Raw genomic sequence first — 15,494 nt, forward strand, 5'->3', positions numbered from 1 at the left:
GAAGTTTTTTGTTTATTAACAAATAGGATGAGTAAAAATTACCAGAATACATTCAAAGGTGTATATTCTTATACTAACGAAACTGGAATCAAATTTCCATTTTAATTTTAGTTTCATCATGCACAATGCACCTTCACACAAATATGCCATTTTACATGAAATAATTTTTTGGAAAAATAAATTATTTTTGACTGAATCCACTCCATTCCTCCATCAGTCCCTTTTTTTTGTAAACGGTAGACGAAATAAGATTATGATTTTTTGTTTATTGTGCTTTGAGGGTGCTCTAGGCCTAAGCATTTTTATTTGTTTTCGTTTGGAAATGGATTCTGATTTTTCATTTTGCTTTAGATATTCGAAGACACCGCAATATAGTTCACACGTTATTTTATTTTCACGTCAAATTCTAAATTATAACGAAAATATTGTCTAGGCCTACTCGTAGATCTGATCTGGCTGACGTAAATTGAGAAGGAGAAGATGAAAGTTGTAGCATTAGTCAGGTAAATGGTTCTTTCATTTAAGATTTTTGAAGATTAGATCGCGTAGAGAATTGCCTGGATCTGGAGACCGAGGTCTGCTAAATCCTTATGCAGTCCCATACGTTCATTTTCAGGTAGTGTCCAATCACTTGGTTATGTTCTTGCAAATTGCAAAAAGCATTGCAATGTGTTCAATTTTGTTTATATGGATTTCATTTCATTTTATTAGGCCTAATGATATGATATGTCAAATGGAATACCTGTCTTTAATAAACGTTTGATACACATATTAGGTAAAACTAAAACTTAAAAGTCAAGGATAAGTGTCAAGTCAAGATGGCAATTAATCAAACAAGAAAACATTGATCAATCCGGATTGGTCAGAAATTAGGGAGCTAATGACTTATATAATTCACACCGGGTATGCTTCATTCCGTCACACACAAATCATGTGCAGAGTATATGGAGTGGGGATGAGGAAACCAATGCCTGTGATGGAATGAATCACGAAAGTAGACTTCAAATTTAATGTTTCAATCAATGTATTTGACAGTATTTACTAATATAGAAATAATACGCTGCCAACTGCCTTGTGTTAGAAGATGTGGGTCAAATTCAAACCTATCTATGAACTGTTCTTTAAAAAAAACTTACCCAACGCTTGAACTGGAAGAAGAAGGCTAAAAATCTTCTAAATCGTGTAAAACTAGAGTATGGAAAGCAAAATGTAAAGCCATCAAATGAAAATTAAATGTAAACTGGTGCAAAATGTACCAATGGCAATAGAAACTGTTACAATAGAAATTAAAAAAACATCACACTAGCAACTGGCGAGCATCGGCGTGCTGCAGCACATCTCTTCTGGCTTGCTTAACTGGCTGGATTGGCAATTCGAGTCATACATGATGTGTTTTTTTTTAATTGGTAAAGCAATTCTAAGCATTTCAGTTTATTAAAATACAATATTTCGCCTTGCATAACTTACAAAATTTCTTCCTCTCCTCACCCAGCGGAGGGAAGGACAGCTGCTTCAACATGATGCAGTGTGTCGCTGAAGGTCATGACCTGGTCGCCCTAGCTAACCTCTATCCACAGGAAGTTGGTGAGTCTTTAATCTCTTCCTTGCTGTGGCTGGCAAATCCTAAAATTAAATTTAAAATAAATATAAAGTAAAAATAAATGAGAAGAAATAAAAATTAGAGATACAGCAACTACTCTTCTTCAGACAGACTGTTTTGTTGAAACCTAATGATGCTTCAATTATTTGCGTTGACAAGTAGATTATGTGTCATCTCAATTCCCTTTCAGAGGTGGACACCTAGTTAAATAACCTTACAAGCATACACACGCTTTCTTAGCGGTCGGTTGAAAACAAACCATCAAATTGGTGACAGTGACAAATAGGTGCAAAGTAACAACTCATTTTTTCCCTGTCGAGTACCTTGTCGGTAATACTTCTAGTATTTCACCAATGCAATGCCAAACATTGTTATTGATAAAGATGATACAGTAACCAATAAATATTTCACCTATTTCACCAACGAAGTCAGCATACATTACATGTTCTCTTTATGGTGTCATATTCAAATCTACAGTGCATTTTTCCCCCTCACATTTACATCTCACTTTCTGCCTAGACGAGTTGGACAGTTACATGTTCCAGACGGTTGGTCACCATGCCATTGACCTCTACTCCCAGGCCATGGCTTTGCCCCTGTACAGGGCAGCCATCAAGGGCGGGTCCAGGGAACAGGGGCGCGACTACCAACCCACTGAAGGGGACGAGGTGGAGGACCTCTTTTTGCTCCTCAAGAAAATCAAGGCAAGTAGACGGGGTGTTATAATTGTAGTCTATATTTGAAGTTGCATGATATAATAATAATATTAATGATAATGTATCTTTACAATTATGTTTTTAACAGGAGAGTCAAGTTTTGATATTTTTTTTGAAGGTATTGAGAGATTGCTGGTTGCGAAGAAATGCAAGTAGGTTATTCCAGTTTGGGAGCAGCAGTTGTAACTGCTCTGTCACCAAGAAGTGTGGGTAGCATACAATCTAGAAGTATGATTTCTGCATGTTCATCGTGTGATGGAGATTATTGATAAATAATAATGATAGTATGAGATTTGTAAGGCATCATGTCCACTCAAAATCAAATTCTCAAGGTGCACTTCTGCAAAAGATGAAATCACAGGAATGCATCTGCATTATTAAATACACAAGGAAAAACAGGAGGAATACAGAACATACAAAATTTGAAGAAAACAATTAAATTTCTGAATCAAACAGATTCATTTTAAGATTATTTTAAACACTTCCACTAATATTCAGATCTCTTGAGGGAGAGCAGTCCGCAGCAAACTTAAAACTCTCTTAAATTAAATAAATACATCTTGTCTCCCTCTCCATCAAAACACAGGATGAAATGCAGGTCGAGGGAGTCTCTGTGGGAGCCATTCTATCAAATTATCAGCGAGTGAGAGTGGAAAATGTGTAAGTCACATTACTATTGTTACAAACCTTATACATATTCATATATGTTAATGTTAATTATGGGCATCCTTAGAGGGTTGAATTGTAAAAAAGTTTTCAATTTTTTATTGAAAACCTATGACCGTTTGTACAGGTATTTCATTATACCGGTATTTGTTTTTAATTCATATTGTCGTTACTGTTATTGTTATGATTTTATGATATGATTTCATAATATAATTTCACCTGATGCCTTGACCCTATCTCCTTTCTTCATCATACTCAAAGATGTGTGTGGTTTAGTAAATCTAGTATTAAAATGACATGCCATATTTTCAAGAGGGCAATTCCAATCAAAACAGGACATGAACCCTGCAATTTCAAATTTTGTCTGATCATATCAAGTTTGGTGTCAAATTAAATGTAAACATCAACACTGTCCTAATCTTAAAACGCTTGGAATTGCCCAAGACCATAATTGTGCGTAAGTGCCTTCAGTAGGGCATGAATAACTCTATTGTCCTTTGGCAAAGCATTAATCTACATTTGCCACACTCAACCCAGGTGAAGTAAATGGGTACCTGGCAGGAATTAATTCCTTTAAAAGCTAGAGTGCTGTAATGGCAGCTACCCTAAAGCCGGATAACAATTAATTTGTGTGCCTCGGGATAGAAATTTCTAGATAGAAAGCGCTATATAAATGCCTATTATCATTATTATTATTATAAATTCTTAACCACCTTAACCCCCCAGACTTGCTGATATCACTTGGTTAAAATATATTTCTGTACACGGTGCATATGGTTTTGCATGAATATATATGTGCAAAAATAAGATAGAGAGCAAACTGAGCAATCTATCATGACACAAATTATTTTTGGGCACAATAGTTTCACATTTTGATATTTACTTACAGTTAAAATTGTGTGTTTTCATTCTTCACTCTAAACGATAAGCCTTGACTTGTATAGAAGAATCGGTTAGAAGCTTAATAGCACACTTGCAATAACCACAGAGATCAATGATCGGGACAGACACCCTTGATCTTTTAATACGTGTGTAATTATTTTTCAGTTGTGGGCGGCTTGGTCTCATCTCACTAGCCTATCTTTGGAGACGAGATCAGTCTGAACTACTCCAGGAGATGATACACGCCAACGTCCATGCCATCCTCATCAAAGTAGCTGCATTGGGTAATCATGACTTGAGTCATTTTCGTAACATTCAAGGCCCCTTCTTATGAACAGTTGTGATTGGTCCGAATCAATCTCAAGTCCTCCAATCAATTGCAAGTTTACAGTCCTGTCTCTTATGTACATAGTTGCGATTGATATCAATTTGCAATCGCAACTGTTTATAAGACGGGGCCCTGGTGTAAGATAAGTGTACAAAAACCAGACAATAGTTGTAAAATGCTTTTTTTTGGAGAAAGCTATTTTTTCACAACACGATCTAACAAACAAAAATTGAAAAACGGTCAAAAATTATTGTAAATAGCTCATCTTTTTTCCACATATATTTTGTGCGGTTGGCTGCTACGACATGTTTTATGAACAATTATTACGTTGAAAACAAGAAGAAGAAAGAAAAAAAAAGAGTCAATAATTTATTGACATTTGATTTTGAAGAAGAAAAAATAACCACCACTACTAATATAATATGCTGATGGTTCTAAGGAAATGAATGCCAGGTTTTCCTTGATTGTTAGTCACATGCTAAAACATAGCATAAGTTGAGGATGAAACACAATGAATGAAACTGCTAATTTTCCATTTTTTGCTCACTTTTATTCTTTGCTCTCTCTACAGGTCTTAAAGAGAAGCATCTTGGGAAGACAATTGCAGAAATACGACCATACATGGAAACCATGGTAAAGAACCAATATTTGTTTCGATCTTTCGTTCAACTGATAGTGTTGAATGCACTTGATGTATATAGCAGAAGGAGCTATGTATTTGTTTGTTTTTACATCCCTAGAAAATCATCACAACATACAAATACATTTATAAAAGAAATACATGACAGATAGCCTATTTCAGGTGTATTAACAAAATACGCCTGTTCTTTCATGGCTATTAATTTGTTGTTCTTGTTGATATTTTTCTTTATTTTATACCTAATCTAGGTCAAATTTTTAGCAAAAAGTTATTGGCTATAAATCTGAAATAATTGTGATGAATTATAAAGTTAGAATGTAGTTTGTCTTTTTACAATTAATTCTGTGGATTCAAATTACATTATGTACATATTTCATTCAAATCTACCCGGCTTTACACACAGTTATGCATCATTCAGATTCATTAATGCCATATGTAGAACATCAGTGCCTGGACAAGGCCTCTGGATGGGTCACAATTTTCACAAATCATCCATTTTCATTTTGCAGAAAACCAAATATCACCTGAATGTGTGTGGGGAAGGTGGAGAATATGAAACATTCACCCTGGACTGCCCCCTCTTTGTCAAGAAGATAGTCATGTAAGTTGATTTCAGATTTTGTCAAATTTCTAGTGTATTTTCATTATCTTAGTTAGATTTTGGCCTTTGATTTTATTTTAAAGTGTATCAAACACAACAAATATTTCAGTCTGTCTGTTAGGAGTTAAACTTTGCTATACACCGATTCGGTTTGGGGGTTTTATGTAACTGCCCGCCGGTGGCGGCGCTATAACTGGGGGGCTTCTCCGATCCAGCTGACAGTACAGAGAGCTCGAGAGCGGTTACTAGCTAGCGGAGCAGCGACCCTGGCCGGCCTGGGCGAGGTTCGGTATAGGTATAGCATACCCGTTGTAATGTAAGCTAGCTAGCTGCAGTCAGACGCCCCCCAGTTATGGCGTCACCTTATGAGGGCGCACTTCCACCAGAAGTCGCCCGAATCGGTGTATACTATATTCAAGATATGAGCTCCAAGTATTACTTCTGTAGAGAGAGAGATTCCAAGCTTAATTATGCACTTCATGAACATGAAAGGGGCTCTTGAGTAGCGTTGGGTCCAGACTTGAAGATAGGATTCTGCATGGTGATTTTGCATTTTGAATTATAAGTTGTCAGAGCAACCAGGAGGAGACAAGGCATTTTAACTCAAATATGATAAAATGCTTTAGTTTGGAGTTTGGAAAATGCAACTTGGAAGATTTGGTGTATTAGAATAGAAAGAGCAGTACAGGTGTATGTCTATTTTATTTTCCTCGTTGATTAAACCATTTTTTGATATAAAGTTATTGATTTACAAACATTTGATTCTCATTTGTTTAGTGATTCCTACGATGTGGTAAAAGATGATGACGATGATGTGGCACCAGTTTTCTACATCCACTTTGGGAAGATGCATCTCGCTGATAAAGATACGGTATGTCTTTTTATGTAACATATTATCAATAAGAATCATCTTTAACTCTTCGGTTGCCTTCTTCGCCTCTGTGCACAGTGGCTTGTTTGCCACACATGCAGTTTTGCACAAAACAATATGCACTTATTGACAGAAGGACACAATGGCTTTGCAAAATTATCAACTTCCGGTCTTGATTAGCTCCATGACCACCCTATTAACACCGGTGGAAAATTAATCTTGCCCTGGAAATAGTTTAAATAATCTTGAAGCCTTTGGTATATTTATCCCATGATAGATACAATGTGGCACAGGGAGATTATCTGTGTGGCATATAAGAGTGAAATGGGATTTGAATATGAGAATGTACATGAATTTGATTCCACACATGTGGTAGAGGATACATCAAAGTTATCTACACAAATACCTTAACTGCTTGAAAATAATTTTCATTTATTCAACTGCCATACAACTTGAAATTTTTTGTGTTTAAAGTGAGCGAACCAATCAATTGTATCAGTCGAGAAAGATTCGTCATCTTGTTCTTCCAATAGGGGTTGGAAGCAAAGACTTTTGCCGAGAGAATACAGGACCTGAAGATGAAAAGAGGAAGGAGCCTGCATAGAGAATTAATGATCAAAGATCTGACACCATCTCCCTCAAGTAGCACCAGAAATGATCGTCCAGACATCCTATGTCCTGCAGTTGACAGTAGGTCATTAAGTTAAAGACCATATCCTTGTTGTTGTTGGTTTTAATGGCATTTTCCATCGTTGTTAGATGATATTCGCCAATTTTCGCCAATATCCGATGAAAATACAACTTTATATCAATGAATAGCTGAATGAACGTAGAACACAAATATAAAAGAATAACAAATATTTCCCTTTCAATATTGCATAAAAGCAAAGTAAAATCTTATTTTCTGGGAAAGTGAAAAGTAATTTGTAATTCATTCTTTCTATTTTAGTGTGGAACAGTATCATAGAAATGTCCCCTGAAAAGTTCTTCAAGTACTCTCATATTCAAAATATGACAAGCAACAGGTAAAAGTTGTGGACCTGACACATTTTTTTTTACAGTGCATATGATTTTTTAGCAAGACTGGGCCAATTTATTATCATTAATGTGAACAATTTTCACTAAGTTTAAGAGTTTCTGCATTATGATACTGCAAAATTGTGATCTAACATTAGTTTATAAATTCATATGAAGATCGAAAATGGGCGATTGAAAGCTGCATTCCTATACCAATGGGCTTATCCTGTTATTGTTGCTAACTATTTGTTTTGATAAAATGGCAAATAAAGGGATAATGTTTTTTGTGGATCACACTTTAAAAAATATGCACTCTTTTCAATTCATCATTCAATCAATTCCAACCACAGAACATTAAAAGCAAAGGAGGCATGATGGCTCAGTAGCAGAGCAGTGGTCTCATAACTGGGAGGTCCTGAGTTTAAAACCAAATCAATGCGCTCATGTCCTTTGATAAGGAGAGGAATTAAAGTCGTCAGTCTCCTGTTTGTTTACTTACAAGCATATTCTTAGTAGTGAGGTAAAACAATCATCGATTATCAATTTCTATGATATATTTACTGATATCAATATATCTTTTGCAGATCAGAAGGGCCGTTTGTCGCCCTCTTGCCAGTGCAGTAACCAGGGTTTTGCCTGGGTATATGGAGTAAGAGCAACCTGCAAGGCGGAGTATAGCACCTCCTCTATCCTACTAAGCACTCAGGTTGCTATGGAGACACTCAATGGTAAAGATATGATAATAATAGTAAACAAATATACCATGCACTGAGAGGCTCTAGTTGAAATTATGGATCGAGATGGCAGGAATAGCACTATTTCTGTCGCCGAGGAATCCATGATATATTTGTTTTATAATTTTCAAACCAACCTTCATAAAAATAATAATAATAACAATAATGTATACTGTCACCGAAGTAGTGTAGAGTGCAGTGAGAGCAGCGACCGCATCCATGGTATACTGCACTATACCATGGATGACATCACGGTAAAGCACATTTTTCTTATCGGTAACATGATGCTATGTTGACCAATCACTGAATAGGATTTCATTGATCAAAAATATATAATAACATTTATATAGCGCTTAATACTAATGTGTCTATAAAGCACTGCACTTTTTTTACCCCGGCATTAGCCAAGCTACCCTGATAAGGTGCTCTGGTATTTGAGGAATTTCTTCCTACTGGGTACCCATTTACATCACCTGGGTGGAGAGTGACAAATGTAGATTAATGTCTTGCCAAAGGACATTAGTCTCTCAATGGGACTCGCACCGTGAACCATGTGATCCACAGTCTGGTGACGTACCCGCTAGACCAGGACACCTCTACAAGATATATCTATTCCTTCAATCCATCTTCCTATTAAAAATTGAATGTTTGATGTTTGTATTTTCTTGTCCTTTCTCTCTGTGATTGACTTGTTGAGGCACTTTTCTATTGGCCTGTACATGAATTTAACTTTTTTTCTCCTGATATACGAGTCATGACAAAGTTAGTTGTACTTGTGATCCCCTCCCCCCCCCCCCCCCCCCCCACCATTAAGTCATGTTGATTACAAAAAGGTTGTCCTTTTCTTCAGAATTTCATCAGTGTTCTTGTCAGATTATACACATTATGTTTTTCATACCCATTGTCTATATGATTAATTGACTAATGTCTTCATTGTTGATTTTAGATATGTTAGTCAATTGTTCTTAAAAGGTTGATGCCCCGACAAATCTTTCCTTTTTATTTTTTTTACCTATATCTATATTTTAATGAAGTTTAAAAAAATGAATAAATGAATAAAAGAGTAAAAAATTATTGCTTCCAAATTGACAGAACAACTCAAGAGCAATGGCTATTCCCTGAAGGACGCTGTTCTCATACACCTTTATGTGAGGAACATGTCAGATTTTGCATCCGTCAACTCTGTCTACTGCCAGTACTTCAAACTCAATCCACCAGCACGGTAAGTATGGTCTTTTAAAGCAGGACTGTACTACTTGTAGCTACTTGCGCCCTCTATATAGCAAACAATGCCTAAGCAGTACCCGTTGGTCCCCCATGATCCCCTTTTTCTTATGTTAATTGAGAGCTGATTTGTTGAGATAACCACCTGTCAGTGATCATGCAGGGAGGTCTAATCCCTCCTGGCCAAATTAGTGCAGAGGGGCTTTAAGAGATTACTGTAAAATACCAGTTTGTCATTAACAAATGGCCCAAAACGAGGAGGCACAATGGCTCAGTGGTAGCGCAGTGGTCTCATAATTGCGAGATCCTGGGTTAGAACACCAAGTCCATGCGCTTGTGCCTTTTGGTAAGGCATTAATTCTCATTGCCAAGTCCCTTGGAGAGGGCTTAAAGCTGTCAGTCCCCGGGGTGCTTTATTACATGCGTATACATGCCTTCTCAGCAGTCAAGTAAAACAATTATCAAACATCATCAAACATCATCGAACATCAAATATCCACAGATCCTAATAGAGTAGTCCCACATTTTAGAATAATCACTGCCAAAGTCATGGATGTGCTTCATAAATACCTTTTCATTACCCCCTTGAGAAGAACACTTCACCTGTGTTCCATAGAATGTACCGTTGGTGCATAAATGAATAATGATTACATAACTTTCATGAGCACGTAATCAGTATTCGTCATGGTGGGCCTTACAATTTTGGTACTAATGACCTTTATCTGCCCATGCGCAGATTGTATCTATGAGCTGGCTTATCTAAGAGGTTTTTTAAACCCATTCTCTTGATGATTTATTTGCATTGTGCCTTCATTCATTGTTGAAAGGCTAATCTTGATATCTCATGTTCATATAAGTTAATTCAGCTTCAAATTTCCTTAGTTCTAGTGGCTGTGAACCATATTTATTTCTTTCATATTTCTTTTTCAGTTAGCAAATCATTTTCAGGAATATAACTTCACAATCTCCCAAGTATAAGAGTTCAAAGAATATGTCGCACTTTTTTGCCAATAAAATCTACAGTACTCTCTTCACCTTCAGTTTCAATTATGAAGAAAAGTTTGCCCATCCTGCAAAAAAGCTTAAGAGTTTTTTTCCTTTTCTCCTTCTTTCTATATTTTCTCAATTCTCAGTGTATGTGTCCAGGCCGACTTGCCAGAAGGCACGGCCCTGCAGCTGGACTGTCTAGCCCATCACACCCCCACCCCAGGGGCTGAGGAGGGAGGGGGTGACATAGATAGGGACCCCGCCCATTACAGGACGACCATGCACGTCCAGGGCCTCTCACATTGGGCACCTGCTAATGTGGGACCTTACAGCCAAGCAGTACAGGTAAGATCACCACACCCCTACTCCGCCCCAAGGGCTGAGGGGGAGGGGGTGACATAGAGAAGGACCCCGCCCATTACAGGACCACCATGCACGTCCAGGGCCTCTCACATTGGGCCCCTGCTAATGTGGGACCTTACAGCCAGGCAGTACAGGTAAGATCACCACACCCCCACCCCCACCCCAGGGGCAGAGGAGGGCAGGGGTGACATAGAGAGGGACCCCGCCCATTACAGGACCACCATGCACGTCCAGGGTCTGTCACATTGGGCACCTGCTAATGTGGGACCTTACAGCCAGGCAGTACAGGTAAGGTCATGAGCAGTCATTGTGCAGTAAATAAAGTTTTTTTCTTTGATATATCTATCAGAAAAAATAACTAATTTGACTCCTGGCACCATTTTTGAAAACCTATCAGGTGTGAGGCAGCACTTTTGACTTATGTTAATTATCATCATTCTCAGATTGGCAGCCTTGTATTCTGCGCTGGATCAATAGCCCTCTGCCCTAGCAACATGACCATCATAGAGGGTGGTATCAATGCCGAGTCCAGACTCTCGCTGCGTAGCGTGGCCAGGATTCTAGCTGCAATGCATCCTGGGATGGGACTGAACCACGTTGTCATGGCAACATGTTATGTCACCAAGCCGGGGTTAGAGGTCACTGCAAGGAGACAATGGGACCAAGCACTTAGAGAAGAAAAGCAACAGGTGGGTGTCTCTAAGTTTCTATTTTATTAGTGACTTGGTCAAACAGATATGGCAAGTATGGAAATAAATTTTTACTGCATTCTATTTTAGCTTACCTGAGCTGACAAATTTCCAAAAGGCCAGCATGACCCAGAAAACTGGCAAGTTGAAATAAACATGGAGGAATGTGCACAGTGCAAACATAAATTTGTATTCTTAAATTGAATACGAATTGTAAATTCGCATAAAAATTGTGTAAAAATTGAAAGGAAGACATTTTTATCAGTGTAATTCTTTCCCTGCTATTAATAATCATGACATTTGAATACAATCCCGTTTTTATTCTTTTCCGTTTTCTTGTTTTTGAAGTTGGAAGATTTGGTTTCCAACGAGTATCCCAGCATTCCTTGCCTGATGAACTACGTGGTTGTTCCCAGCTTACCCAAGGGAGGGTGTGTGGAGTGGCATGTGGTAGCCGACACAAATAGACGGTCATGGCAATGTAAGTCAACACATTGTGTGGGAAACCATGGCAGTGGTTTTTTCCTTGTATGTCTTAACACTTTCAGGACAGAATTTATTTTAAGGGCTAAATTTGTCACATAGTGTTCTTCAAATTGACAACAACAATATTTTTCGTTTATTAATTGCTACATTTTGGTAATAAAACATTGTTTTCTAGTTTATTGATCCATCCACCAAAACACAACATTTGGGTCATTTGTGATGCCTATTATTAAACTCCAAACTTGGTTTAGTCATCCTTAATGAGGCAAAATGCTGAAATAACTACCTCCTTTTCATTCTACAGATGAGAAGACCGATTCGATTGGAGATGGTGTTTCCGTGGAGATAGAGACGGCATGGTGTAAACAGTCGGGAGCAATGGCCATCATGGCTACAGTAGGTAAGTTACCATGACCCATGTATAAAGTACAAATTCATGACTGGCTTTATTCCTATGATGAGAGCAGTAATGACAATATTCATACACAATCTAGAAATTGGGTAACCAAGACATGTTAACTGCCTCGATACAAAATCAGGTTTTTCCATGAATATGTGTAAGTGTGGCTGAACAGATGCATTTTAAGATTAAATTTTACAAAAGTGAATCTAAAATCAGGCAAATTGGCTGCCCAATGATTCTGTGAACTGATTTGTTGGAATCTCGGTTGAAATTTGCAGGTAATAGTACTGAATAAATTACGTTGGAATTCAGATGTAAACCCGACAATGAGGCTGATTTGCCTCGATTAAATGGCAAGCTTTAACAAAAATTAATTAATTATTCTTCCGAATTCCAGACCCCTCAGCCACTACCAAAGAGCTTCATCTTCAGACTGTAGTTCAGAGACTGTGCTCATCCGTTGCTGGAGCCTTGAAGGACCACAGCAAGGAAACCAGTGATGTCCTGTCCTACAAGGTCTTCCATAGCCAGACTTTGATTCCACAGATGCAGCTCAATGCAGGTAAAGTCTCCTCACTTGAAAACGAGTTCTTTCTTCACAATCAGTGGAAAATTACCTGTTTCGGTAAGCTTTCACTTGCTGTGCTGCAAGTTTTGTCAGCCCTGGTTGTAGCTGGTGCTGTTGCTGATGCAGTTCAACAATGTGGTAGAATGGGATTGTACTTTGAAGAAAGATTATATTGTCCTTTTCTTTCTTCATCGAATCGGGGTACTGCATTATCAACTGCGCCGTCTACATGTGAGAGGGAGGAATGTAAAATAACTAAAACTCCATTAAAAAATGCTCTTGCAGAAATCCCAGTAGTGACTAAAGTTTTGATTACTTTTTCTACATTCAAAATAATTGTTATGATAAATATGTATTTTTTCCCATTTATTCCCCTTTACTTCCCCTACAGCACTTCAGAGAGAGCTACAAGTCATCCATGAGGGTGTGGTGCGATTCAGTAGTATACCAGTGACATCCCTACCCCCACCCAGCCTCCTTAGTGCCTGCATATGGGTACAGGGTGTTCCATCAATGGAGGAGGAGGAGGATTTGTTATGATTCTTGATGGTTCAGCACGTTTTACTAGTATACCAGTGTCCTCTTTACCCCAATCTACCCTTCTCGTTTTACTTTTATACCAGTGACATCCCTACCTCCACCAAGCCTCCTTAGTGCCTGCATATGGGTACAGGGTGTTCCATCAATGGAGGATGAATTATTTTCATTCTTGATGGTTCAGTATGTTTTACTAGTATACCAATTGGTGTCCTCTCTTCCCCCACCAAGCCTCTTGATTGCCTGTATGTAGATATTGGTTCTATTAGTAGTGAATGAGAATGAACCATGTTAATTCCCAAGAGATGTTTTCACCACAAATCATTTTGATAGATAGTTCTCCATCAACTCTCCTTTGTAAACCAGATAATGAAAGTGAGTATTTTGTAATGCAGCACATAATACTTTTAAAAAGTCAACTCGTGCTAAAACATTTCATTCAACCTTTCTACTCAATTATTTTTGTTAATCACCATTCTGTATATGTCAGCTGTTGCTAGGTTTGACAAATCTTTGAAAAGCTGTTCTGGTGTTCATACAAAAGATTACTTCAATTTTCATGTACGTGTGGAAATTCCATGTAGATATAAAAAAAAGTCAAGGTGTAAGAAATAAAAATTGAATAAAAATTACATGATGGGTATATCAAAAGAGAGGACTTAAAGCCGTTGATCCCCTGGTTGCTTAGTTACAAGCATGTAGCTGTCAGATAAAACAAACAAACAAATACTCCAAAATATTTTATTGATACTCCTTTTGAACTATAATGTGTTGAATGGATCAATATGTCTGCATGTTCCAGGATGCTACAGTACCTGTAAACTTTGAACCAAAAGAAAGAAACATTTCATAGAGCTTTGTTTTCAAGACAGTATAATCATTATGTTACCTTGTTGACCTTACATGTGTATAGATATTTTTATCAGCAAATCATGTTACAAATATATGTAAAGAATAATCCTCAGTGAGTGGAGTGTGTGCACTATCATGTAGGAATTAGCAATGGAATACAATGCCGGGTAAAAAATGTTGTATAAGACCTGTAAAAATTTGACTGTTATCATTATAATAAAGACGATAAAATAAAAAACTTAGATTGCATTTTTATATTTTTCATTTATCTTAGTATATATTAATCAAATCACAAGTGCAGATTCAAGTTGACTTGGTTTGAAAATTTTGATATCGGTGAACTGTTTAAAAGTTTCTACAAAGAGATATGAATTTACTGTCAAAAAAGTTTGTCACTAAAAAATGATTTTGTGTGTGATTTGAAGGTGTCGATGGCTTTTAGGAGTGGGTTTACTATGGGATTGAAATACAACACCTGTACTAAATGTGATACGTTCTTCATCAGTGGTCTGTCTAGAGAGAGGATAGAAAGAGGAGGTGTGGGTTAAAGTAAGAGTGAAAGATTGGAGAAGTGACATAAGTCTTATGGTATCACTTCATAGTCAAAGGTATACTGGTAATGTATGATCATGAGCGTAGTCAAAATGACCCCCTATTTGCATATTTCCAAGAATATTTTCCACAAACTATGACCCTATTGTGTGTAAAAATGGGTACATTATGAGCTAGGCCTTACGCCGTAAATGGAACGAAGATCGAGCATGTGAGGAAGGGCCTCATTTTCCGTTCTACAGTTCTTTTTTTCTCTCTCTGTCTATATCTGGGGGGCTATACCACTGCATATGGATAAACCTCTGATCTTATCCTGTCCACATTATGATGTCTCGCAACAAAATATTGAAAGGAAAAATGCCCACTTCCAAAAATTCAATCACATACAGTCAGTTTCAGAACTAATTAGTCAATTAAGATATAGGCATACCCGTAAGGATATCATTGTTTTTCTGTTGGGTCAATCGCTTAGTGTCAATAGTTTAACTTGGTTGAAAGTATCAATATGATATACAGCTTACCTTGATAGTGCATCCTTCTACATCTATTAGTGGGATGCATCTATAGACCGCATCACGTCCCTTTGCAACTTCTCGCAAATGTTGATTTTGGTCTCATTTTCTCTCATAGATTTCGACATTAAACCCTGTCCTGACATAACAGGCCATCTAAAAATTGTAAAAGTTCATGCACAAACAACATTTCTGATATTAAGTGATCTTATTTTAAAAATAGTTTGCATCATGCAACTAAATCTTATATATAATTAACATAATTG

General features: G+C 37.3%; 1 protein-coding gene across 1 annotated transcript; it reads left to right on the forward strand.

Annotated features, from left to right (window-relative positions):
• Positions 1 to 363: 363 nt before the first annotated feature.
• LOC576024 (diphthine--ammonia ligase) lies at positions 364 to 13,375 on the forward strand. Its single transcript, XM_030999726.1, has 17 exons — positions 364 to 503; positions 1,493 to 1,584; positions 2,120 to 2,304; positions 2,903 to 2,976; positions 4,030 to 4,148; positions 4,764 to 4,825; positions 5,342 to 5,433; positions 6,211 to 6,304; positions 6,838 to 6,994; positions 7,906 to 8,049; positions 9,148 to 9,277; positions 10,413 to 10,611; positions 11,073 to 11,318; positions 11,667 to 11,799; positions 12,109 to 12,204; positions 12,605 to 12,769; positions 13,167 to 13,375. The coding sequence occupies exons 1-17, from the start codon at positions 481 to 483 to the stop codon at positions 13,313 to 13,315; spliced, it is 2,160 nt and encodes a 719-aa protein (XP_030855586.1). The 5' UTR covers positions 364 to 480; the 3' UTR covers positions 13,316 to 13,375.
• Positions 13,376 to 15,494: the final 2,119 nt, after the last annotated feature.

This window comes from Strongylocentrotus purpuratus, unplaced genomic scaffold (assembly GCF_000002235.5).
Source record: "Strongylocentrotus purpuratus isolate Spur 01 unplaced genomic scaffold, Spur_5.0 spur5_scaffold_5, whole genome shotgun sequence".
Taxonomy (NCBI): domain Eukaryota; kingdom Metazoa; phylum Echinodermata; class Echinoidea; order Camarodonta; family Strongylocentrotidae; genus Strongylocentrotus; species Strongylocentrotus purpuratus.

What these genes read in the sequence shown, in the direction of transcription:
- LOC576024 (XM_030999726.1), top strand. Translation starts at nt 481, where the DNA reads ATGAAAGTTGTAGCATTAGTCAG. An exon ending in TTTGTCAAGAAGATAGTCAT is followed by an intron (nt 5,434 to 6,210) that starts GTAAGTTGATTT and finishes TCATTTGTTTAG; the next exon opens with TGATTCCTACGATGTGGTAA. An exon ending in ATCTCGCTGATAAAGATACG is followed by an intron (nt 6,305 to 6,837) that starts GTATGTCTTTTT and finishes TTCTTCCAATAG; the next exon opens with GGGTTGGAAGCAAAGACTTT.